At 41.5% G+C, this 26,275-nt stretch overlaps 1 protein-coding gene across 1 annotated transcript in view; it reads right to left on the bottom strand.

Annotated features, from left to right (window-relative positions):
- Positions 1-2,243: 2,243 nt before the first annotated feature.
- The window catches only part of lig1 (ligase I, DNA, ATP-dependent), a 70,019-nt gene continuing 45,987 nt past the window's right edge, over positions 2,244-26,275 (bottom strand). The window contains exons 20-27 of the mRNA XM_028593586.1: positions 23,692-23,763; positions 22,244-22,388; positions 21,454-21,536; positions 20,196-20,348; positions 15,543-15,596; positions 7,911-8,054; positions 6,563-6,655; positions 2,244-2,445 (exon numbers count right to left, since the gene is read on the bottom strand). Coding sequence (XP_028449387.1) covers positions 2,371-2,445; positions 6,563-6,655; positions 7,911-8,054; positions 15,543-15,596; positions 20,196-20,348; positions 21,454-21,536; positions 22,244-22,388; positions 23,692-23,763 — 819 coding nt within the window. The 3' untranslated portion in view covers positions 2,244-2,370. The remainder of the gene's footprint in view (positions 2,446-6,562; positions 6,656-7,910; positions 8,055-15,542; positions 15,597-20,195; positions 20,349-21,453; positions 21,537-22,243; positions 22,389-23,691; positions 23,764-26,275) is intronic.

The raw sequence follows: 26,275 nt of genomic DNA, 5'->3' as shown, positions 1-26,275 counted from the left end.
CCAACCTGTAGGGGGACCGAAGCGGAAAAGTGCTTTAAGATTAGCCTACTATAAAAGGTGCTGGTTGACAAGTAGCTAATGCTAATGCTCGGTCTATAACATTACCCAATTCTTGGTGGGTAACATAAGATTACGACATCGTTCAACATGCTCAGTTATTTTTCGTATAATTGTTTTGACCATGGTTAACAACTCTGGGCTAACCCATGAATTAATCAGTAACGTTAACTGTATAGATAGACGACTAATCTAATGGTAATTTAGCCAGCTAGCACACCCCTGTCTGTCTGCCTCACTCTCCCGGCGCTGCAAGGCTTCAGATGAACCGTCGGGAAACAGACCCAGGCACCAGAGTCAGAACAGCGGCCATTCGTATCGTTACAACTCCGTTAGCGTTACCGGTGTTCGTGCCGAAAATCTCCTTCCCTGGCGAATGACCACCACCCTTCCCCCCCTCCGATGTTACATTGTGCATGCATTGTTTTAGTCCGGTGCAACACCAGCAGCGCCGCCGCTAGTTAGCTTAGCATAGTGAATGGAATCCTATGTTGCCGGTTAGCATGTTGTGAGTAAAAGTGAGTCAACAAAAGACAAAGAAACAAACCAATTACTTGCACTGAGACAAAAAATGCATTGGCCCACCCATCTACAGCCAGGGTAGACCGTGATAAGCCATATTTCAACAAACGGTGGCGTATTCCTTTAACTTTAGTCCCATAACCTTAGCAGTACTTTGTAAATATAATTTTGCTAGCCTTAGATTGGTTTCTTTTGAGCATGAGATTTTCTGCGTGCGCACCATAAAGTTTCTCATGTGACCAGAAAAAGTCACGTCCCCTTAGGGGCTCCGTATAAACCAAAGTATTGGAGTGAAATAGTGACCTGATGATAGTGCTAGAAGAAAAAAAGGATCAGAAAAACTGATTACAATTAAGTCTAATAAAAGGACATCAACGTGTGCTCCAAATTTCAAAATAATCATATAGTTGTTGAGAGATTTCACTCAAAACCATAAATGTCAACCTCATGGTGGAGACCATGAATGTCTGTAAACAATTAAGTAGATGTTCAGATTTCAGCCTAAACCAAAATGGTGAATGACAGACTGATTAAAACCATCCCTACAGCAGATACTAAGATGCTCAGTTATAGGAGTTTGTTAGCAGCAATATGAGCAGTTGGCAGTCCAATACTTCCTTGTGTTTTTAATGCAGCTCGGTTGTTCTTGTATCTGTTCCAATAAGCAAAGCAAAATTCTCAAGCAGTCCCCACTTCTGCATTTTAGGCCTTTATTTGTATAGGACAGCTGAAGACATGAAGGGGGAGAGAGAAAGGGATTGACATGCAGCAAAGGGCCGCAGGGCAGAGTCGAACCTGCGCGGCCACTGCGCAGAAGAGCAAACCTCTACACATGGGCACCTGCTCTACCAGGTGAGCTACCCAGGCGCCGTGTCCTATTTTCAACAAAATATTTTCTGCACTTTCCTTGGCATTAAATGCAATACATTGCTTACGGCTCACACAGACAAAAGCACAAGGAAACGCAAACATTAAGTGGTTTAGCCTCCTTTTCTATTGCATTTCTGTATTTATTGTTTATTTCTTATGAATGTTAAAAGTTTGTGTATGATGCACCATTCACCAACGCAAATTCCACCCAGGTGTAACTTGCTGTGGCAATAAACCCTTTTCTGGTTCCGATTTCAGTCACAAGCACCCTCATGTCCTCTCACATGGCATCACTATGCCAAAACTCTTACAATCCTCTCTGCTTCTCACTGTGAATACACCGCAAAATACACACACCCATCAGTCTCTGATTGATTCAGGCTGGACAGTTAGTGGATTTCCATCATCTAATGCAAGCTGGGAGTGCCTTTTGTCCTGCTGTTTGAGCAACTGTCAGCTGCCGGCTCTTTTTCTACTTCTAACAACGTTTCAGGCAGCCGGCAATCTCCTTGGCTTGTTCTTTTATTACAGCGCACGCTGAACGCACTTTGCGGCCGCTTTTCCAGCAGAAATCAGGCCAGCATAAAGTATTGGTATGCCCACCACACATTTCATGTTGTGCTTAGCAGTTTTTGCGCAGTGAATTGTTGATAGGGATCTATTACCAGCAGGTATGCTGTAACTGCTGAATTGATTTGGGCTTGTTGGAATGTATGTGCGTGGTATGCAACGAGATGTTTTACGCAATTTTTGGCATCGGAAATGGAGCTGCTTCGATAAATCAATAACACAAATGACAGGATGCTTAAAACTGGCAAAGAGCCTTTATTTTCATTTGACATTACATAAAGAAAAGAAGCTATTTACAATTATTTTTGAAAATGCCATTATTTATTATTCTCTGCTGATGACTACAACTGATCAGTAGTAGTCCTCGGGGTCAGCTTTCTCACCCTGGTTCTGAATCTGCTGCTGCTTCTTGTACAAATCAGCAATCTGCAGAGAGATGGACAGAGATTGAGAGAGACAGAGAGAAGGAAAAGAGTTGGCATGAGAGAGCATGCATGAAAGAGAGATGGCAGGAGGGAGAGAGGGGGGGTGGGAGAGAAGATCATGAAGTCAGGTCAGTAACATGAAGAGGAAAAAGCTAAAAATAACAGTTTGATTATTCATATCACGGGGCTTTGAAGTCAGTGACTCCCAGCTGCCGACTGGGAGACGGAGGTAGTGTTCACTTGAGCTCCTCGGGGTTTGGGGGGCGGGAGGCGGGGGGGTGTGAGAGAATGAATAATGTGTGAACAGCAGGGCCCACCCAGAATCAGCAGTATCAGTTGCAGTGCAGCACGGTGGCCCAGTCAGGAGGAAAACTAGAAGACGGGACCAAGGTACAGCTTTCATTCTCAGTCTGAAACTGACTGGGTCCAACGTGTTCAGGCTGCATGTTTCCTTAAAGCCTCTGAACTTCCACACACAGGTGATTTCAGTTATTGTCGATGATTAGACCTCTGCTCAGGTTGAAGGTGAGCTGGAGCTTAGATGGGAATTTATTAGGTCACAAATCATTTCTATCAATCTGTCTTGCCCTAACAGGTGCAACAAAGCGAACAGGAGACTGCGGAAGATGTCAACCTATCAGTCTATACACACCAACACAGTCCTGGGACGAGGGCTAATCAGCCAGATCCACTGGAAACACCTGTGTGGGTGTTCAGGGCCTTAACTCCCTCTGGGGCTGCACGACATGACAAAATACGCGACAACGTAGAATAATGCGATAACAATATTACTTGCGATAAATATACAGATATTCAAGTGTGCTCAGTTCTGAATTTCTGCTGCTTTCAGTATTCTGCTAAAATACAACAAATTGCTTGTTGAATTTAAAACAAATGAAAGGAAATCATTTCCAACTTTCTTTTAGTGAACAAAACATAAAAGGCAGCACTAAAAAAAAAGAATGACACACAAAACAATGTTACATTTTAAAGTGAAGTTGTACTTATATTTTCTTTCAATTAACACAAAAATCTGAATGTTATTAGCGATATGTCGCAGCCTTTCGCGATGGGTTTATTGCAGCAGTTGATATTGCGATAGTCTACATCAACAACGTTTCATTTCCGGGATTTGTTAAGGTGTCCGCGGAAATTCCGCCCGATGTCCGTCACCTTCCTTTTCTTTGTGTTTGCATTCCAAACTCCAGAGGATTTACAGTATGAGGACTATGGTTAACTGCTCCTCAGATCTCTGCAGGGTATGTACATGTTCCACCAAAACAATTTCTATGCCAAGGCTTTTTTGCAGAAGCACCATCATTGGGTCAGGGGCTTAGCAGGGGTTTAAAGAAATGCCAATAAACCAGAGCATGTTTTTCTCCCATCCCAGAATGCTGTGTGGACTAGCCGGACCTTCCTCCGCAGTGCTGTGGTCTGGCAATGGGAGACTAATATCGCAATAATAAAAAAAAAAAATTAAAACAATTAAAAAAAACGATAGATTGTGCAGCCCTGACTCCTTTGGACTTGAATGGAGGTCAAGCTTCTTATAAATTGCCTGCTAAATCACAGAGTGAAACTAGGAGTGTGTGTTCATCCTCCCAGATAACCCATGGAAGATTCATTTAGATGCGGCCGATGTTCCAACCTGACTCCCAACAGTAATGAGCACAAACCTGTCTCCACAGTTAACAGATGGCTGTTAATTCCAGTCAGTAAAAGTTGTATAATATGATTCAGACCTTATGAAAGTTACACCTGTTTAGGCTCAGGTAAAAAAAAAAAAAAAAGAATCCAGCTGGCATGTTTGGGCCAAAACTCTAAATCTTTGTGAGAATGTCAGTGTGCTGTTACACACCGCTGTGCACAATGCTTGTGGGATAGCTGGGTTGGCTTTAAGAGGAAGCTGTTGGCTGTCAGTCAGAGTTTGGACATCCAGGGCAACGCTTGATGCTGGCGAGCGTGTCTTAAAACTTTTAGTAGTCTTAACTGGTGGACAAAGTGCTAGGAAGTGAACACGTCTACAAATCAAAGCTAAGCGTTACCGGCTTGTTGTCAGGCTGTTTTTTTAATTTGTTTATTCTGGGTCACAAAACGGACATAAAAGCATCCTCAGATATCGAGCCAGTCCAGATGTTAGCACAGGAGAGCATGATTCAGAACGGATTGCTAATGACTTTGGACAATGGCATAATTTATGGTACATACAGCAATTACTGTGTACCAACAGTAATCAGTGGTGGAATGTAACTAAGTACATTTACTCAAGTACTGTATTTAAGTACAAATGTTGAGGTACTTGTACTTTACCTTGAGTCTTTTCTTTTCATGCAACTTTCTACTTCTACTCCGCTACTTTTCAGAGAAAAATATTGTACTTTTTAGTCCACTACATTCATCTGACAGCTTTAGTTACTAGTTTCTTTTCAAGAAACACAAAACATGTAGTTTATAAAATACAATGTTTTATTATAAATGAAACTACCCAACAATATAACGGCCTACAAGTCCAGCTGAAATGATTAGACCATTAAACACACAACTGTTTGGATCATTTCCAGTTTCTAAAATGGGAAGATTTTTCCTGCATTGAGTACTTTTATTTATTAAAAATACATTTTCCGGATGGTACTTACCTATACATAAGTAACATCTTCAATGCAGGACTTTTACTTGTACAGTATGGTTTAGTAAGTAAAGGATATGAATACTTCACCACTGACAGTAATTACAGTCAACAGTCAAATGCCTATCAAAACAAGGTGATCTGCTTTTATGAAAAGATGAAATGGCAATTTTTTACTTAATCAATTAGTCAATGAGTCGATCAATAAAAATAGACTTAACTGTTATAATAAACTTTTAATACAAGTACTTCTTTAAGCAAAAAGGCCAAAGATTTGCTGGTTTTGGCTTCTCCAATGTGAGAACCCATTGCTCTTTCCTCTCTAACATGATACAAAGTTACATATCTGTGGCTTTTGGTCGAACGAAACAAACCTTTGAAAAGAGGTCACCCTGAGCTTCTTCTTCTTTTTTTTTTTTTTTTTTTAACCATTTATTGAGGTTTTATAGGCCCAACGAAATCGCGACTAATGGTGAAGACAACCAGCAGACTAATACTTAATGACAGTGTTTGTTGTAGACCGTTCTATTTGTTGTCGTTTCAGTATTTTTAGTTTGAGAAAACGTGAATCTCAACTGCGTCTCAAAAAAAAAAAAAAAAACAGTTAAAGAGTTACTTTGTATAAGATATTTCATATCAGATACACTAACATACTGTAGCAATGTGTGCATTGACTTGTAATGGAGGTCGGTTGGGTTGAATCATTCATAAATTATGTGCTGGTGGGTCAGCGGGAAGGTCGGGGAAATACAAACAAAAATAAAGAAAAACATCTTAAAATCATTGAAACTTAGTGTATTTATCTGGTAAAAACGCATCGTCGCTGTACCAGGTGTGGTATTTATTCCTTTGCTGAGCTAAAATAAGAGAAAGCCAGGAAAATGAGGGCTTCATGTTGAATATAATCACAGGTTGCCACGTTTGTTGTAGGATGCTTGAGTAGGTGCGTATGCAGGTGAAGGTACCAGGTGACCTGCACATCTCTACTGTAGAATATTATTCACTCACTTTTTGCTGCCGCACAATATATTAGCCAGACTCCAACACTCAACTTCAGAGGTGCTGCGTTACCTGGCGGTTATATACTGTAGCTTTGTTCTCCGTGCAGTGGGAGGCCACTACATGAATCAATGACAGTAGGGAAAAAAGGCTTGTCCTCGCAGTGCTATTCACCCTTAGAGATTACTTACAGGACAGCTCTTGTAAAGGCGGCCATGATATCGATACACTATCTCCACATGGCACTTCAAGTTACACGGCCGGGCAAACATATGGTTGAGTTTCTACAGGTTTACAGTCATTATTGTATTGCACAAGGCTGACCTGTTAGACCTTCTGGGCCTCCACAAACGCTCTGCAGATGGTATGTAATGCTTGAAATGTGTATCTGACATTATTCTATACTTAACTGCTGATTTCATATCCCTGTTTTTAATTTTATTTTTTTTTAGCCTTCAACAAGTTCCATGCCAGTGCGGGTGATCTGATGTACCTGAGCTCCGGTCGTGGCGTCCTCTGGCTTCTTGTCGTCTCTGATCCGAAGGAAGCGAGGGAACCTCAGGGAAATGCCCTTTTCTGGATCCACCTGAAGGCAGGCAGGCAAACAGGATCACAGTCAGTATACAGTACAGTAAGATCTATTTATTTGATTAGGACAATGCGCGTGTTACCCAGACGGCTAATTTAAAATGAAGTCCTAGTTACCTAGCATGCATGTCTTTATGTTGGGAGGAAACCGAACCCGGGGAGAACATGAAAACTCCACACAGAAAGGCCCTGCACAGACCGGGGATCAAACTCTGCAGTGCCACCTTGCTGTGAGGCAGAAGTGCTAACCACTGAGCCACCGTGCTGCCCACACAGTACTGGAATAAAAACGGTAACCCCTACGTGTGCTATGTGCTGAATAATTTTTTTTTTTTACAATCAGACTTAATAAATCCCCATTAGTTAACAGTAAGGGTTAGAAAGATTGGAAAAAAAATATTTTCAATTGAAGGATTTTGAAACCCTTTTTCAGTTCTAGGACAGAAACTCTTCTTTTGTCATACTTCCATTCATCTGCCTCTCAGTTTATCTTTTTACTCTTAAATATGGATGCCTTGCTAATTTTCTTTCCTCTTTAGAAGAAATAGGATTTCATTGCCACATTGTGATTGTGAATTTCTTTGGTATAGTTGTGGTGACACGGTGAAAATGGTTGAGATGACTGGTAGCTGATGTCTCACACGAGTGCTGCTGTTAGTGCTGTAATTTCCTATCAAACGTATGCCCTCTGAATTCATTCATTTTCTGGCCCTTCAACATTGTTGCCTACGACTGAAGGGAAAATAGACGTAGCTACATGATGTTTAAAGACACAAATTAATAACCTGGTGGTTGACAAAATGTAAAGCACAGATACTACTCTTAGCAATGGTCTTAGGAATTGTTTACAACAACTCATCCAGCTATCTCACATTCAAGTCCTTTAAAAAAAAAAGTAAGTTTAAGGCTTATTGACAATGAAAAGCAACACCTCGCACCTTTAAACTCTGATGTTTATTACTAAATACGGTTGAAAAAAAAAAAAATGTCTTCCTATAAATGTTTTCAGAGAGTTGAATAATGTTAATGTCATGGCAAACACTTTATGTGCACTTTGGGACTGGGAGTCCAGCGTGCAGTCAAAGTATCTGTTCCATTAAATCCAGCATCTTTTACAACGTTTTTTAATAACTCAATTACGAGGCACTAATTGTGACTTTTTATTGTAGGCAACAGAGCATAGCAGGCAGAATGTATCAGTGGAAACACATTGGGGGGGGGGGGGGGGGAAGGGGTTAACAGGCTGAACTTACCATTCCCATAGCGGCCTTGTAGACGGGCGACAGCGACAGGTCAGCGCACTTCACCTCCCAAACCTGCACGGCGTCCAGCCACACATCGGGCTCTGCTGATTGGTCGATGCGGTAGTAGGCACGGGGCTTGGGCAGAATGTGCTCCTACAGAACAGAGAATGACCATTTTCATTACAAACTAAGTTTAAAGGGGTGATAGAATGATTATATAGGGTATTTCACACTGTTCCTTAAGGTCTCTGAATAGGGTATGTAACATTGGTTGGGCTGAAAATGGACTGGGTGCTATGCGCCCTAATGCAACCCTGTAAAATAGCCCTAGAATGAAATGAAGTTTTCTCCATTTTATGGTATGCTCATGAATATTTAGATAAGCTGCGCGCTGATTGGTTGGTTTACAACGAGCGAAGCTGGAGACATTAGGTGTTGAACCGTTTATGTTTGAGCCTGAATCAGAGGAAGAATCTGATGTAGAGGAGCAACCAGTCACCCGTAGATTGGAAATGATTACTTCAGAGTGCTAAGTTTTGTCATTTAGCATTTACTTGCACCACAACCACGACTGGCAGCTCGTGGTGCTCTGTACCCAGCACACAGGCACCTTTTCTGGGGTAACTAGACCATCAACTACCACTGACCTAATGGAGCTCCACGACTGGCAGCTCGCGGTGCTCTGTACCCAGCGCATAGCCTGTAACTGAACCACCAACTACCGCTGACCTGACGGAGCTCCACGACCGGCAGCTCGTGGTGCTCTGTAACCAGCGCAGTCACCTATGCTGAGGTAACTGAACCACCAACTACCGCTTACGTGGAGCACCACGACCAGCAGCTTTCGATGAAATGTGAAAAGTGTTCCCTGCACAGCCTGGAACACTGCATTTACAACCACGGTTAATTTTCAATATCCAAACTTTCTTCTTTGTAATTCCCGTAAGTACACAGAGCAGCGCGCAGCTAAACTAGGGTCTGCGATCTACGCTGGTCTGTATGTAAATTTTGGGGCGTGACAAAAAGGTACAGCGCAGAGCCAATTAAGGTACAGCCACCAAGTTGACGTCAACTGTTAGCTTCGCTGGGATTCGCCCGTTTTCAGCGGCAGCTTCAAATTGTGAGAATTGCATAGGAAAGAGGTGTCAATGGGACTTTGAGGTTCTCTGTATGCCCATTTTACCCACCGAACTGTCGTCATTCAACTATGACAAGATAAACTCGGTTTTGCATTCTATCACCCCTTTAAGGTTTATTGTGCTTTAAAATAACGGCTCAAAAAAAGCGAGGCTCAGTTCCCAGAAGTGATGTCACAAAACTCAAGTGATGTTCTATATGTGTAAGTGTTGTCCAATTCTTTGTGTACTTTTCTTTTTTTGAGTAGAGCTGCTCGGAACGTAAAATTAATTTCAGTGTTAAAAATACAATACAATAAAGTTGCATCGCATCATATCGGACAGATATTCTCTTTATGATGACATGAAATAGAAAAGCAGTTAATCCTCACATTTTGAAAAAGTTAAATAAACATTGTATATACACTGTATATACAAACAGACTTTCATAATGTAGAACAAATAGGGCAATGTGTTCACAGAGAAGCGGATAAAGAGACCGTGACAGAAAGGCCTTGGTTGCTCTGCTGAACCTGCCGCTGCCTCCCAACCGCTTCCCGAGAGACGGCACCGAGTCTCACTCGTATTCACATCATACCTGCTTGCCTCAGGGCTAACACGAGAGGCTGCTTTTCAAACCACAGTATCATACGCCTACATGAAAGACTTCATTCAGAAACCCCTTTTGCTATTCACGTTTTTTGTTACCTGATATTCTCTAAACAAAATCATAAATAACCTTGCAGCTGAGCCCAGGCCTCCACACACCGTTCCTGTTCCGTTTGGAAAACAGTATTCTACAATTAAGTATTCTACAATACTTAATAGTGCCTTTTTTAACTCTGACACAAGCAATCATTCGCTCGATGGTGCTTTAAGCCCCCAACGTCTCCTTCCAGGCAGCGCTGCGACCGGTGACTTATATAAGCCCAACCTTAACCCTAAGCATTGCCTAACTGAGTTCAAGGCAGCGCTGCAACCATTGACTTCAAGGCAACTAACCATAACCTTAACCCTAACCAATGCCCAATCCTAGTGCGAGACGTTGGGGCTTAAAACACAGATAAACCAATCATTCTGTTAGTGCAGGTGTCACACTTCTTCAAAATGATACCCACCGTGTTTTGGCGTTAAACAACTGTTTCGGGGGAATGGGACTGTGGAACAGCGCTGTGTTAACTCAACTGCTGCAGTGTCCACAAAACTGGGTCACAGTTAAGTGATGCTGGGGAAAAAGAAGGCTCCAGCAGCACTGGGGCTGCTTTTCTCTCACACATTATTTATACTGTAGGCATTCAAGTGACTCTCTTATCCAAGTGAGCTGGTAGGCGTGCAGAGTCTAATAAAACACGGCTGAAGATCGACACCAGTTAGCCTAACGCTGATATGCTTTATCCGACAGGTCAGGCATCAGCTAGACTTGATCCACATTCAACCTAGGCTCTTGTCCTTATGGTTAGAAAATTAAAACGATGCAATTTTGCAAACCTTCTTCACTATAAAATGTGCAGAAGCCAGTTCACTTATATGCAAATATGTGTCATTTACACCTCCGAGCGCACGGCGAAGCAGCCTTCTCCGCATATGTAGAGAGACTTATTCAAGGAGGGCAATTATAATCAGGTACAGGTGTTGTTGCTGGGGGAAAGCACGGTTTTTACAGACTACGCAGCAATAACGGCAAGCTGAAAAAGAAAAGAAAAAGCTTGATTTCTTGTTTATTGGAAAAACAATATATCATGACATCATCAGATGTCAGAGTCCGGAAACATTGTCGGAAACAATTCCCCAATTTCCTCATTGGTATTATAGGACTGGTATCTAGATTGGCTGCAAAATAAGTTGCATGTTTTCATTTGTAGCCATAATACAGCAAATTATATTTGGACTAGCGACAGAAAGAACTACAACACCACAGAATAAAAAATTTAAAAAACATTCTAAAAAGGGCTGCGGGAACATTTCAATGAGCATTGGAGGTAGCGTTAAGTGGACGTAGAAATATTAAGACTTGTTGAAAAAATCTTAAGACCTAGAACACAATACTTTAGCAAATTTAAGACTTTTTAAGGCCTAAAATTTAGATTTTTAAATTTTAGACTTTAAGACCCCCACTGGAACCCTGAAAAACTAGAGATTTTACAACGTCCCTCAATAGCAGGCTCTCAGTGGCCACTTAAGTAGGTTTGGGCATCAAGAACCGATTCCTACTTGGAATTGTTTCAAAAGTTACGATTCCATCGGAATCGTTTCTTTATTGGAATCGTTTGGAGGATTTGGTTTCAAATCTGATCATGGGTTCCAAATTTAACATGCACAAGTTTTGGTTTCCGTAGCGGCCAGGCGCTTGTTTTTTGCAGCCATGGAGCACAGTAAGCGGTGCTCTAGTGTGGCTTTAGTTTACATTGAAAAAGCCCTGCTAAAAAAAACTTTCCTCTTAATTGTGAAATAAGCATGTGACCCGTTTCAACTCCACCACTCAAAGAATCGGAATCAAGAATCGATAAGAACCGGAATTGAAAGGAAGAATCGGAATTGGAATCAGAATCGTTAATATCCAAACGAACAAAAGGATCTCTTACAACATGGGTCATCATAACATATATTCTTACATAAAAGTCTGACGCCAAAAACTCAAAGGCTATATTCCCGTTTCTGGGAGACTTTCTATGTGAAACATTAGAGCAGGAAGCGCTGGGTTTCACCGACAGTAGCTTAACAGCACTCCGAAACATTAGCATTAGTCAACGAAAAGTATTTCTTAGGGAAGAAAAGCTGCAGCGGTGGCGAGTATGTCTGGGGATTTCTACCGAATGCAGAACATCTGCAGACATCTGCGTGTCTGCTCCGCGCTACGCCGTCCGTCAATACCCACCAGGTCCGGATTTGTTGCTTAATGGCTGACAGCTGAAGTCACAAGGACCCACGAGATCTCGCAAATTCAGGTAGAATATAACCATAAAACCAACAACAGTTTGATTCCACCCAGAGGAGTAGAAGGGAAACAACTCTGTGCTGTGTTTTCAAGATGTAGTGCAGGGAAATATGATCCGCCGTGAGCACGGTGTAGGTTTTATTTTGCTTCTGTGCTCGACTTCCTGTCCCGCACTATCTGCCCTGTGCTGAATTGCTGCAGAGCTCTCCGACAGAAATAGAAGCTCTGCGTATCTTCTCCGGAGGGCTACGGATCGACCAAGCTGGGATGGAGTCGGAACGCAGCCGTTGGAAATACACACATTGACTTTAATGGAAACCTAATAACTCCGCCGCCGTTCCAGAGCGAATCCGCAGACATTCCGCAACCGGTGGAAATTGGGGGTGACAAGCCTGTTGTACTGATGGAACTGGTGCTGCGCAATGTACATTATACTGAATTTATCAAGGCCACTATTTGAGCATTGACAGTATTAATCTAGCGATTATTTTTTCGATTAGTCGACTAACCTAACGATTAATTTTTCCATTAATCTAACGATTAATTTTTCCATTAATCTAACGATTAATTTTTCAATTAGCGATTATTTTCCCATTGCTTAATTGTTAACAATTTACACAAAACTAATTTAAATAAGGTTCAAATCTCTATTTATTAAAATTGTTTAACACTGCACTGTTCAAGTAAAACAAATTTGTAGTGCAACCTGAAGCCAGATGTAGGCTATCAATCCAACCACAAAATAAAGTCACTTTTAGGAGGAATACAAAAATTAAAACTTAAAGTAAACAGAGCAAGTGCAAAAAGAGTAGCCTGTATTTGCTTTAACAGTAGGTAAATAATGAATAATCTCTTGTTTAACATCCAAGCTCTTTTCCCTTTAATTTAACTTTAATTATTTGTATCTAAAGGCTGGTTAAGCACTGTAGGGAGAAGTTGGACAGTTTTTTTTTTTTTGTCTCGTTCCAGTGATTGGCACATCTGGGTGATGGCGTCGGATATGCGTTAGCATGTTAGAGGTATTTCCACTCACATACCCAACTGCTGAACAACGCCGACACACAGTCCTCGTCTTATCCACCACTCTCTCGCCTGTAGCCTACTACTGGAAATGACCTGAAGACCGAAGTTTTCGGCGCGGGGACGGCATGAGACGAGAGGACATGACACGGGAGGCTCCAGGCTCCATACTCGTCCTTTCGTGCTGCTGCTATCTCTGACTCACTCACTGGACCGTCGACCTGACAAAAAACTGCATGTAGGCGGAGGAGCTTGGCTAGCTTCAGAGCGGGGTTACAGATCAGGTGTCCCTAGAACCCACGTATCTAACAGTAGTTCCGCATTACAGTAGTTCCGCATTACGTTAATTAATTTGCACGCAAGTTTTATTTATTTATTTTATTTAGTGATGCGTCGACGCAAATTATTTTTGTTGACGCATTTACGTAATCAATGACGTCGACAAATCTTTCCAGCCCTACATTCCAGGTAGCATTACATGGACATAGGAAAATTAAGACCCGTTTAAAAATACTTAAAAGCTATAGTACGTAGTTTCTGTCTCCCCCATGAGGAATTCTAAGTGATGACAACAAAACTGTCTCGCACGCGCCCAGCCCCCCTCCTCCGCACATTTGGTAGTAGCAAAGGAAGACAAGGAGGATTAAAAAAAACATGATGGCCTCTTCAGAGGAGGTAATTATCTTCACTCAAGTTTCTGCGCGGGAAAGTCACCGGACGACACAATCTTCTGAACATAGTCATATTGAGAAATACAGAGAGTTGTGTGGAGCTGATAGCTTAATTAGCTTTGTAGCAACTCACTTGGTAATGGCTTAGATGTTCATTAATATCAAAAAGTTACGCACTAAAGCTTATATAAATATTTTTTTGGCTTTTTAAGGCCTAAAATTGTTTTGTTTTTTAATTTTAGACTTTTTAAAGACACTGCGGAAACCCTGGTAGGGTTCTTGCAGTGTGACTTTTGTTGTAGCAATGCTGCCATATTAACAGAGCCCAGCTATTTACTTGGTGAGAACAATGTTGTACATAATCAATAGAAATGGGGGCAAAATTAACACACTTCTAGTACGTTCTAATAAACTAGGAATCTGTCTTCAAGAAGTAGGTGTAGTTTAGGGCTGGAACTAACAATTATTGTCATTATGAATACATCTGCTGATTTTCTGGATTCATCGTTTAGCCCATAAAATTTCAGAAAATAGTGGAAAATGACACACAAGGTGATGTCTTAAGTTGCTTGTTTTGTCCCATCAACACTAAAAGGATATTCAGGCTTCTATCATAGACAAACACATCCGCACCAATCTGTCAATCATGTTCAAATCACAAGTCAAAATTCACCTTTTTAGAGCTGCTTTTAATGTTTGATTGTGTCTATGTGAATTTTTGTAGTATGTGTATTTCCTTTTAAAAAAAAATTCAGAGTGTGAGAATTTTTAGAAAAAAAGCAACACTACTGGTTTAAGACTTGAGCTAGCCAAGATCAACGAGTTAAAGTATCAAAATAAACAAAGGATGGAAAAGAAATTTAAAAAAAAGGATCAGTGCATCCGTGGACACAGCCCAGCGGCTGGCCACCCAGTGGAGAGTGAACAGAGCCAATCGTCTCCGTGTCTGGACTGCCAGCGGCCTGCAGCTCTGCAACCAAAGCAGCACGGCCACACCGGCAACTCGCATTAACTCACCATCCATCACTTTCAGATGGAGGGCCTCATTACAAAGCACTACAGTACAGACTGGATTGGTCTTGGGGGGGGGGGGGGTTTACACCACCTTCTCAATCACTGTTTCACTGGGATTCTGTACTGTGCAGCAGTTTGTACCACTGAGTCTAAAGCCGTAACCTTTCAAATATTACTTTAAGGTTATTTTACTCCATGGTGTGTAGCATGTTTGTACAGTGAAGGTTATCTCACAATCAGCCGCTCTCCTAAAACAAATGACTGCATTTTTAAAAGCCTCTCTGCTCTAAAAAAGCGGGTTCTAAATTTAGCTGATAAAGTCAACAGGAGTACTCAAACGAATTTCGACTCTCACAACAGTTATCGTTTTCAGAGAGCAGTTCAATATCTTCAAATGCTGCTGCTCTCCTGCTCTGGAACGAACCTCTTCAAATGTAAATTGAAAAAGCAATTGATTACCCAACCACAGAGCACTCCTGCACAGTTACTCCAAATGCAGACGTACTTGCAGACAGCCAATATTTTCCACACGCAAGCAAATGCATGTAATATAAAGCCAAATTATTTATAGTATATAGTATAGTAATTTCTTTTAGGCAATATGTCCAGAATAGTAGAGGTGTGTCCACAAAAGTGTCCATTTAAGTCTGGAAAATTGGAATGAATGAAGAATTTATTGAGGGAATGATTATTTGCAGAATGAAAAGGCCTCAGCCACACTCATTCGGGCTCTTTTAACCTTACAGTAATATTGACTCTGAATCTGTTAAAAGAAATTAAGCAAGTAAGTACCTGTGGCTGCAGAATGTTAAGAAACCCCAGTTATGAATTTAAAATATATAAAAACACCGACCAAGTTTGTGCCAGTCACGCTGTGCCACGTTACCTTTAAGAACTTGTAATGCTGCTCCAGATCTTCATCCTTGAAGCCTGTCCCGATCTGGAAGAAACGAGAGGAGATAAGAGAAACACACAGACATACAGAAACTTAGATATACACATACATATTCCCTTATGGTGAGACAGCAGACATTTGGCAGCGAGCAGCATAACACAGAACCGCGAGCACATCCCCCTACACAACCTCTCCGTGCTTTGCCTGAAGCGTTGTGTCACTTCTCAAAAGACCTGAACCCGCTGAGACACGAGAATTACCTAACAGGCAGACATGTGCTGAAAGGGAAAGAAAAAAAGAAAAAAAGCCTGGTATATCGTACACATATAGCATTTTCCAGTACACGTATTCTAAAGGCGTGTTCTGCAGGTGTCTACAGGAAGCTTTATGTTCCCAAGGCTGCAGTCACCACGAGAAGGTTTAGAGGGGTTTCATTCAACTGTGGCACCTTTAAGCCGTCTACACATGATAGGCGGCAAAACCGCTCTGCACTGGCCGTTCCATTGACTTCCTATGGGGAGAGCCGTGCCGCCCAACTAGGCGCTGCACTACCCTTAGTCGGATTTGTGCCGAGCGCTGCGCTCAAAGTTGCCGCTGACCCTTCAAGGCGCAACCACGGACGCAACCAATTGCATAATGCTGCGCTTTGCCTCTTTGCTCTGCGGCCTACATTCATTCATTATGCATTCAGTTTAATCTATCAGGCCAAGTCCTCTACCAAGCCAACTTGTGGGGCAATTCTACAAACACATTTTGGATGGTACGTAAAGTATTGAGAAACATTTCTACCGCTGTTTGCAATTTAAGGTCTTGTTTTTTCCGGGCTTATGCTGCGGTTGTATTTAAACTGATGCCATTACACGCTATGTGAACACTGACTCACAGAGATTTGCTTCTCGACTTTTCTTCTTTGAAACAAAACTAGCTTGCTAGTTGCTCAGAGTCACTTTTTCACACTTTCTGAGGGAAGCAAGAGGGTAAGGTCTGTTCTAAGGCATCATACTGGGCAAGACAAGTCATTTAACGAGACAATAGCCAATAGTAATGATGGGAAAAGGTAGCACATATACGACAAAGTGAAGCAGAAGTAGTCTGGAGTGATCTCTGTGAGATAACAACCAAATATCCAATCAATTTATGATTCCAATCAATTTATGATTCCAATCAATTCATGATTCAATGAGTATGTGATTTTTAGGACTCCTGGGAAACCCAAACACACTGATACAATAGGCACCTGTAAAGACTAAAGCAAAACGTTAAGAGTCCAAACAAACTGTTGCTTTGACTGTAACCTAATTATCTTTGTTTTATTAGTGTGCCCTTTGTTTTTCCCTGTGAGGACTGTCTATGTGAACTGTGATGGAAAGAAGCTCACAGCAGCCGCTCTGCAGCATCGCTGCTCCTGGATCTGCTAGGAGGACAAGGACATTTCAGCAGAACGTAAAGTTGATATTACATTTGGGAGTGTCAATGAAAAGGCCCATTTTTTTGACGTCCGGTTGTGTTCTTAAACCCCCCAACAAAGCACAAGTAGACTTTATATTTCACCATTACTGTTTTCCGTCAGATCGTTTATAGATTACGACGTTTCCGATTGCACTTGAAGGCGGCTTATTTTACAGGGATAGAGAGACAAAGAAAAGAGACGAGCGGGTGCTTTATTGTTGCAGGAAACATTCAGCTATTACACAAACTCCCGGGGCAGTTCCGTGCTGTGTCTTTTTTTACCCTCCATAGTGTTTTAAAACTTTCTTGTGGCAGCGATAGAGGCAGTGAGGTTTCCTGTTTACTGTACGAGACTCTCACACCGCCTGCCTCCAACCATAGCTCAAAAACAATGACAAGTCTGATCGAAGGCTATATGACTGGCCACCGCAGCGTGACGTTGGCTTGCGTTTCTCCAAAAGTTGAATCGGTCTCAACTTTTCGCCGCAGGCCCGCTGCATGTTTTTTCCGCCTAATCGCACCCCCCATTCAAAATGAATGGAAAGACCTGTGTTTCCCCCACACCGTTGATTTTTATTTATAAGTTACTGTCTCCAGACAAGTACAAATCAGAAAACAGAGTGACTGAAAGAGGATGGGATAATGGACAACAACTTAGAGTTTAAGGCAAGAGTGCAGAAAAAAAAAAAAAAAACTGGCCAAAAGGAAAAAAACATTTTGTATATACAGTACAGGCCAAAAGTTTGGACACACCTTCTCATTCAATGCGTTTCCTTTTATTTTCATGACTATTTACATTGTAGATTCTCACTGAAGTCATCAAAACTATGAATGAACACATATTGAATTATGTACTTAACAAAAAAGTGTGAAATAACTGATAACATGTCTTATATTTTAGATTCTTCAAAGTAGCCACCCTTTGCTTTTTATTAATAAGGGAAAGAAAATCCACTAATTAACCCTGACAAAAAAACATTCACCATGAAAACCATTTCAGGTGACTACCTCATGAAGCTGATTGAGATAACACCAAGGGTTTGCAGAGTTATCAAAAAAAGCAAAGGGTGGCTACTTTGAGGAATGTAAAATATAAGACATGTTTTCAGTTATTTCACACTTTTTTGTTAAGTACATAATTCCATATGTGTTCATTCATAGTTGTGATGCCTTCAGTGAGAATCTACAATGTAAATAGTCATGAAAAGAAAGAAACACATTGAATGAGAAGGTGTGTCCAAACTTTTGGCCTGTGCTGTATACACATGATCTAATAAGACATACATAAAATAATTTGGCAAAACACATATAGGCTGTTTATCTACTTTATCACATTACATCTGACCACCTCATGTTTCATGTTCTAAGAAGCCAATTATCCACCTTTAAACATGACGGAGCCTCTGACATGGAAGATTAGTGTGAGAGAAGGTGACTTTCAGAAGCATGTTTAAGGCTTAAGCATTAATGACTACAAAACAAAAACCTCAGTAGACAAAACATTTCATTAAAACTTGTGTGACAAATATATATCAAAATCTAAGCTTTGTCTAGCTGCTTTCTAGGAAGTGATTAGCAAACTCTGAGTAGCAAACTCAGATTTATATGTATATTTTTAAAAATCACGCATGGAAGTGTACATTAAAAAAATGTGTTGCATCGAGATGCATCGATAATCTGTTTAGAATCGCATCGTTGGCCTCGGAATCGAATCGTGAAGTGCCAAGAGATTCCCACCCCTATCATTTATACATGTTTATTTGGTTTATAGTTTGTCTATTATGGTATTATTTCGTTGAATTGTTTTGATTATTGTAAAAAAAAAATTGCTGTGCATGTGGGAGGTGATGCACCAACACAACTTTAAGAAAGCACAAGGTGTAACTGCCAATTTATCTAAACATGACTGAGATCAAATAGGAATGCCAGCCAGGACATCTCAGACAGGCAGTTTTGAGACTCCATCTTAATATGGCCAAGATCTGAGCTCAAAGTGTGAATACCCGAGTTAATAAAAGCTGCTGGGACTGGATGCACCAGGTGACAGTGACTGACACATGGGACAGAATCTTCCATTGTGCAGCTCAGTCAGCATTTGTTTAGAGCTGAAAGCTAAACAATTATGACAATGTAAAAAGAAAAAAAACTATTCTTACTTTAAAGAATATCGGAAAAGTGAATGTCTCTCAAACACTCGAGCTAGCAGCTATCCAAGCAAAGGAAGATTGATATGAAAATCAATAACAGACGACACAAGCTTTTCAGCTCACATTTTACAGGGAAAGTGGTGTCTTCTCTGGTGTACTTACAACGCAACATCCATCCTTGCCTCACTGACTAGGATAGTCATCTCAAGTGTGAAAACATTCTCCAGGGAGATTTTATTTACAGACAAAATAGTGTCAACAGAGAAAAACCACTAGCACTGCCTGAAAAGGTAACACGGTGATGGAATGGTTTTAACCGTCAGCTCCAGCATGCGCGCGCAGACGTACGTAAATGCACGCACACGCACACTATAAACTGACGTAAACAGAATACCCCCCTAATACAAATATCTTTAAAGCCTATTACAAAAAAGAGAACAACAAGTTGACAACGCGCTCGGGGTGTAACAATACATTAAATATGTTAACAATAGGCCATATGGAGCTGAAGATTGGGCACAGTATTAACACATTTTTATCAGTCTTGCTTCCCGAAGGTTAAATGTATAAATACATGAACTGCCAGAGGGCTATTTTAAATTACGTACATTAACACTTTTTAACTTCAGGATGGAAATGCCCAGGCCATCCATCCCATCCAACCATCCATCTTCGTCCGCTTATCCGGTATCGGGTCGCGGGGGGAGCAGCTCCAGCAGGAGAGAAATGCCCAGGCCAGAAATTTTAAATGAGTTTCCCAGGAGATGTTTATTTTGGGTCCTTTGAGCGGGACCAAAATGCATTTGGATGTTCACTATTCCACTAATAAAATAAAGTAAATAACAGCTGGCCGGCAAATGTGATCCTTGAAAATCTTTTTTTTGTTGACATGGTAAAATCTTTTGCAACTTTTACACTATATAAGCTTTTCATTCAAATGGAAAAAATGTGAGTCAGAGATGCAAACCGTGATTCCCCCGTATCGTATATCCCTGTGAGTGGGATGCATAGTTGCAGCTGTGTAAACATGCACTGGATAGACACACACCTTGCAGACTGACTGGAATTCCTCGTTGTCCTCGTCGTAGCAGGCCAGCAGGAAGCCCCCGTAGGTGCCCGTCCTCTTGCCTTTTCCCAGGTAGGCGCCGATCACACACAGGTCGACTGTGTCGCCCACCCCGTCCAGGTAGTCTTTCTTCAGCTGAAGGGAGAGGACAACAGCGCGTCAGACATGGGACTGATGAACATGATGAAGCACAAAAAAAACATTCATGGAGCTGAAAAATGCATCTCAATATTAACACAATTGGATCGGTTACAAAGTCTAAGAAAATAAAAAAAGTACAAAAAAATATGCTTATGATTTTTTGCACCAGAGAGCACAATTACATGTAATTTATTGTCAGGGGTCTAAACGGCTGCCTGAAAATGTTGACAAGCTAATGGTCTTAAAAATGTTCCTGTCCTCCAGAAATATGAAATCAGTTTGTGTTAAAACCAATGAAACTTGCTCTTTATCCTTCTCAAGAGTCAGGACTTTTTTCACTTTGGTTTAGATGAATGTAGCTCAAACTTCTCCACTCCTAACTCCTCCAGCTGCTTTATTTTTTCCTTTAAAAATATTCAATGATTTGCATTTTGCACCAAGTGACCAAGAATAGTGAAAGGGTAAACTATTATACCCACTAATGCTGGGACGATATGCTTTTGTCCCGATTTGATTTTTTTTTTAACGATACATGGGTGGTGATTTGATTTGTATTGCAATTTTCATTTATTCTAGAAGTATTGCGATTCAATAGTATTGAGATTTTCTTTTCCTTCTTTAACAAAAACTAAATTTGAATAATACACTTCTAGAGACAATATATCATTTCTAAAAATGTATTGTTTTCTAAGAAGAATGCACATCACTCTTATTTCATTTGTAAAGAAGAACATAGCATGGATTTTCTGCATTCGCTCGGTTTTGCTGGAAACAGATGATGGATTCGCCGTTGTCAGTACCGTATGAACAGAAAATAATCAGGTGAACAATTGGTAAAAAAAATAAAATATTGATTCTGGGAAATAGAAACCTTTTATAAATCGGCGCAAATAAAAAAAAAAAACGCTATATGCGTGAATCGATTTTTTCCTCCAACCCTAATAAAAAGTCAGAGATGCATAAATGTGTGATCACTTGTATGCGTGTGTCAAATAATGAAACAAATGCTCTTCAAGTCTGTAACACACGTGTTGGGGTCAGTGCATGCCCGTGTTTACAATCAGGGAGTGTATGCGAGTTACCATTGTGTCACACGCACCTTGAGCCAGTTGTGAGAGCGCTTGGCAATTTCATAGGTGGCATCCTTCTCCAGAGTTTTCACCATTAGACCCTCGCAGGAGTCTACACACACACACACACACACACACACACACACACACACACACACACACACACACACACACACACACACACACACACACACACACACACACACACACACACACACACACACACACACACACGATTCCCAGCGTGCAGAAAGGAAATGAACAGATTATCTTCTAGATACATAGAAGGTCTCTGTATCCTTCTAAGACGCACACACAAACACAAAAAGGTTCAGGACACAAAGAAAGTCAGTAGACAAAGTCACTGGAATAGAACTCGCATACACACAATACACATGGGGAAACGGTTTCTGTGTTCTTTCTCGTATACTGAGTCACACACACCCCACAAGAAAACCCAATTACACAACTCACAGGTTTGGTCTCTGTTGCGCACACACACACACACACACACACACACACACACACACACACACACACACACACACACACACACACACACACACACACACACACACACACACACACACACACACACACACACACACACACACACACACACACACACACACACACACACACAACAAAGAGACAGCAGGCAGGAAAACAAGCAGGCAACTACTACACACACAATTTACACATGAAGGCAGCAAGCATGGGCACTCCATACACCCACACACAAAAAGGTTCAAGGCGAACGGAGACAGCAGGAAGGAAAAGAAGTAAGAAAGCGTGTCTCCGTCTAACACATACACACACCTCGGACAGACTGCTCCAGGAACTCTGCGATGGTGTCTGTGTTGTCGGAGTCGATGGATCGGGCGAACACAAACTCTCCCTCCACCTCTGAGAAGCTTTCTTTCAGTAGAGCCCGACGCCGACTCAACGGCTGTCGCACTAGAGACTACACGCATGCACGCAGACACACACACACACACACACACACATTACAAATGTGCATCATTACAACAATTTCCTCTTTATAGCTTGGAGCCTTGCAATGACAAGGATGAAATGCCGTCTCAGCTAGCTACCCACACACATACAAACAGAGTATGCTCACAGATACACAGTCACGACAGCATTGGACACATACAAACACCCACACACAAGTACAGTCCCAAACCAGCAGAACACACACAGTTTTGCGCACAATCACTATTGTTTCCAACCACCACCTACGGTATGTTTGTGGGTATTTTGAATTTGTGCATTAAAGAAATGAATGAAATGGCCACAATAGTATCTAAATATCTAGAATAACAAAAAAAGGGAATAAGAAAAAAAAAAAAGTGTTGCACACTCGGGCTCCATATGCATATCTCTGAAGAGGTTTCGGACTCAGGCCTTCTTCAAATCAACAAGGTATGTTAACGAAACGTCATCAGAATAAAAAGAGCATATGCAAATGCATATGGAGCCAGAGTGTGCGACACGTTTTTTTCTAATTTTTAAGTCTACCTCCAGTGATCAGCACCTCACTACAACCCTTGCTTTACCCACACTACCACAAAACCCCTTTTATTTTCCTTTTATTTGTATTTTGCCTTAAAACTGTAAACCTTTAAGATATATATGTGGGTGGGGAAACAATCATAAAAAAAAATAGAGAAAGTATGTGCACACAGAGAGAAATTAATTCATAGATTTACATAAATGCCACATTAGGTTGGAAGCAGCAATGAAATAGCACAACTTAAGAGTCACTGGTGCTCTTTTCATTTTGTAGTTTTGTTTTCCGTCCACTTGGCAACATTCGCATAGCACTGGCTGATGGAAACCTTCGCCGATATGAATTTTCTTCAGCTGACTTTTAGGAAATTAGTGTATAAAATTGTGTATTATTTGGTTGGAATCGTACACACCCTCAATCTCACACCCATTCACAAATAACACCCACACAGAAAGGGCACAGACTCTTTCTCTCATACACACAAACAAACTCAGAGACAGTATCAGACAGACAGACAGACACACACTCGGCTGGAATTACAATGAGCGTTACAATCATTATCTAGTTACGGCCTCCAGTAGCACCATCATTGGCATTCAGGGACGCTGTCGGCATCTCGGCGGAGCGGCGTGAATGCAGGCACGCTCACAAACGATAAACACGCACACACTCAAGACACGCCAGTTCCAAATGACAACAGGAGCGTTGAGAGAGATCTCGGCGTAATATTTGCCTCATCAGCACCAGGTCTTACCTCGCCGTTGAGATAGAGCAGGTCAAAGGCGTACACGCACACCTGGACTTTGATCTCAGAAGCATCCACGTCCTGCAGGGACACACACACACACACACACACACACACACACACACACACACACACACACACACACACACACACACACACACACACACACACACACACACACACACACACACACACACACACACACACACACACACACACACACACACACACACACACACACATCCTTGATAAAAATATGCAAATAGAAGCATCTTATTCACAAATGGCTACATCCAACCTTGAGACTTGTTACAAAGAGCTCTTTGATTTCCCTCCTGTTCATGTTGAAAGTTAACCGCCGCGCCTATCCCTTCTACTTTTTAACAGCATCGCACCTCCTTGCTGTGTTCATCCTTCTCTTCTAGCATATAACTTCCTGCTCCTTGACTCCCTTCACTCACCTCTTCTGCTTCTCCATCTCCTACTTCTCCTGCACTTCATCCTGTTTATTCCAAACTTGTTTACTCCCTGTCAGTCTCTAGACTCTCCACACTGCCTTATTACAGCATTTCCCCTTCGGCCCCGGTGTACAATTCCATGACTTGTACATAACTACGCCGAAGCAATATTGAATTCCAAGATTGGGTTACACACCAGCTATTTGTACATCCATTACCATGTTCCTGCCTTCATGGCTACAGGATGGTTTCAAACTAGTGATTTACTGAATCAGGTTGTGCCAATAAAACGACAAAGGCCAGGAAGAAGTGTACTGCTAGCAAGTCAATATGGATGCAAACAATGCAGGTTTGAAAATAATCCTATTTTTGTTCATGTTTTATAAGAAAGGAAATGCACTCAACATGTTTCAAGGATACACAATGTGCTTGGAGTAACACTGAATGTTAAACTCCACAGGGCCTCTTAAAAATAAATGTCTGAACTGGTAAAAACTTTATATGTAAATCAGTTGCTAGGTAGTCTCGCTTTGCCAGACCTTCCTCCACAGCGCTGCGGAGGAGGGTGAGGCTAGTCCACACAGCATTCCGGGATGGGACAAAAACTTGCTCTGGTTTTTTTGGGGCATTTCTTTAAACCAATCACAATCGTCATGGGCGGCGCTAAGCCGTGAAAACCTAGGTGCCTCTGCAAAATAGCCTACGGACATCCGGCTGAAAAGAGTGAAATCAGGCGGAATTTCCAACGGCAACGGAGCCATCCCGGAAGTGGAACATCGTGGATATAGACTAGTTGCTAGGAAACAGGAGGTCGCTGTAGCATAACTAGTAATGTTGCTCAACAGATGTGCAATGCTGGGAAAAGCGTGCCCCAACCCTACTGCTATCTCCGCTATCGGTACCGCCCAGGGCGCAAAATTACGAAGCCCACTATGGCCACGCCAAGACCCGCTCTACGAAGCAGCTCGATTGGTTGGGGTTAGGCATTTGACCTTGAGTGGTTAAGGTTAGGGTTAGGGGATTGGTCAGGGGATAGGACCTGTACATCCAAAATGGAATCCAATTATCGAACCTGAATCCTGTCGAACCCAACAGTTAACCCTTTGAATTTGGGTCAAATTGACCAATTTTCAATTTTTGTTTTATATCAGAAAATATGGGACGTAGAAATAAGCGCTGAAAATGTGCAGAAGAAAAATGTAACAATTTAAAACGTTGGAAAAAGCAAAAACAAACGTTGAAAAATAAGTGTTTTTTTCCAAGGTTGATGGGAAGACAACATAAGGGTTAAGAAATAGTTTTTGTAGAGCAATATATTTAAACTTATGATGCCCATATCTCCACTTACTGTACAGTAGTTAACACTTCTCTTATAATTAGGCTCAACAACTGACTTTTAACGTTCTTTAAAAAAAATTTTGTTGATGTTGCGAAGCCTCTTTGACCAGTGATGAGTGGTAAAGGGCTGTGATTAGGAATACAAAATTAAATGCCAGTGTCAGTAAAACCTCCACAGTCTTCAAACCTGAAAGACTTCTCTCTTAATTTATCCCTCTTCTGCTTTTCCCCTCCTTCATTACTTTCCCCGCCTAATGAGGTTTAATTAATCCATATCGGGTTTCATCTCCTCATCTGAAATACTTCATTTCAGCAAGAACGCTCTAGGTCGTAAAAAACGCGGAGATGTTGTTACAAAATGCCAGAAGGGCAGTACAATCAGTTTGTGCATCAAACCGTCATCACAAATAATCAGGATTCTGTAGTGGCGGAAACAGCATCTAGCGGAAAAAATCATCAGGATAATCATTTTCATCATCATGTTCTCCATATTGGCACTTTACGTCTCCCCTTTCCTAATTTTCAAAGAGGTCATCACACAGGCAAAAAGACATGGCAAAAAAAGGAGCGCTTTCACTCTAATGTGATTGGTGTGGCAGGAAGGGGCCACTATTCTGATCTAAACTGAAGAAAAAAAGAAAAGAAAAAACGCCTCGCTAACATGTGCAATCTCACAGCCTCTCTCTCTCTCTCTCCTACTTATCAATCTCCCCCTCTTTCGGTCTGCTCCTTCCGTCCCTCTCCCTCCGTCTGCCGGATCATTTCACTCCATTATCTACCTCTCCCCCTACCTTCTG

This window comes from Perca flavescens, chromosome 12 (genome assembly GCF_004354835.1).
Source record: "Perca flavescens isolate YP-PL-M2 chromosome 12, PFLA_1.0, whole genome shotgun sequence".
In the NCBI taxonomy this organism is placed as follows: domain Eukaryota; kingdom Metazoa; phylum Chordata; class Actinopteri; order Perciformes; family Percidae; genus Perca; species Perca flavescens.
This window is presented reverse-complemented; position numbering and strand designations above follow the sequence as displayed.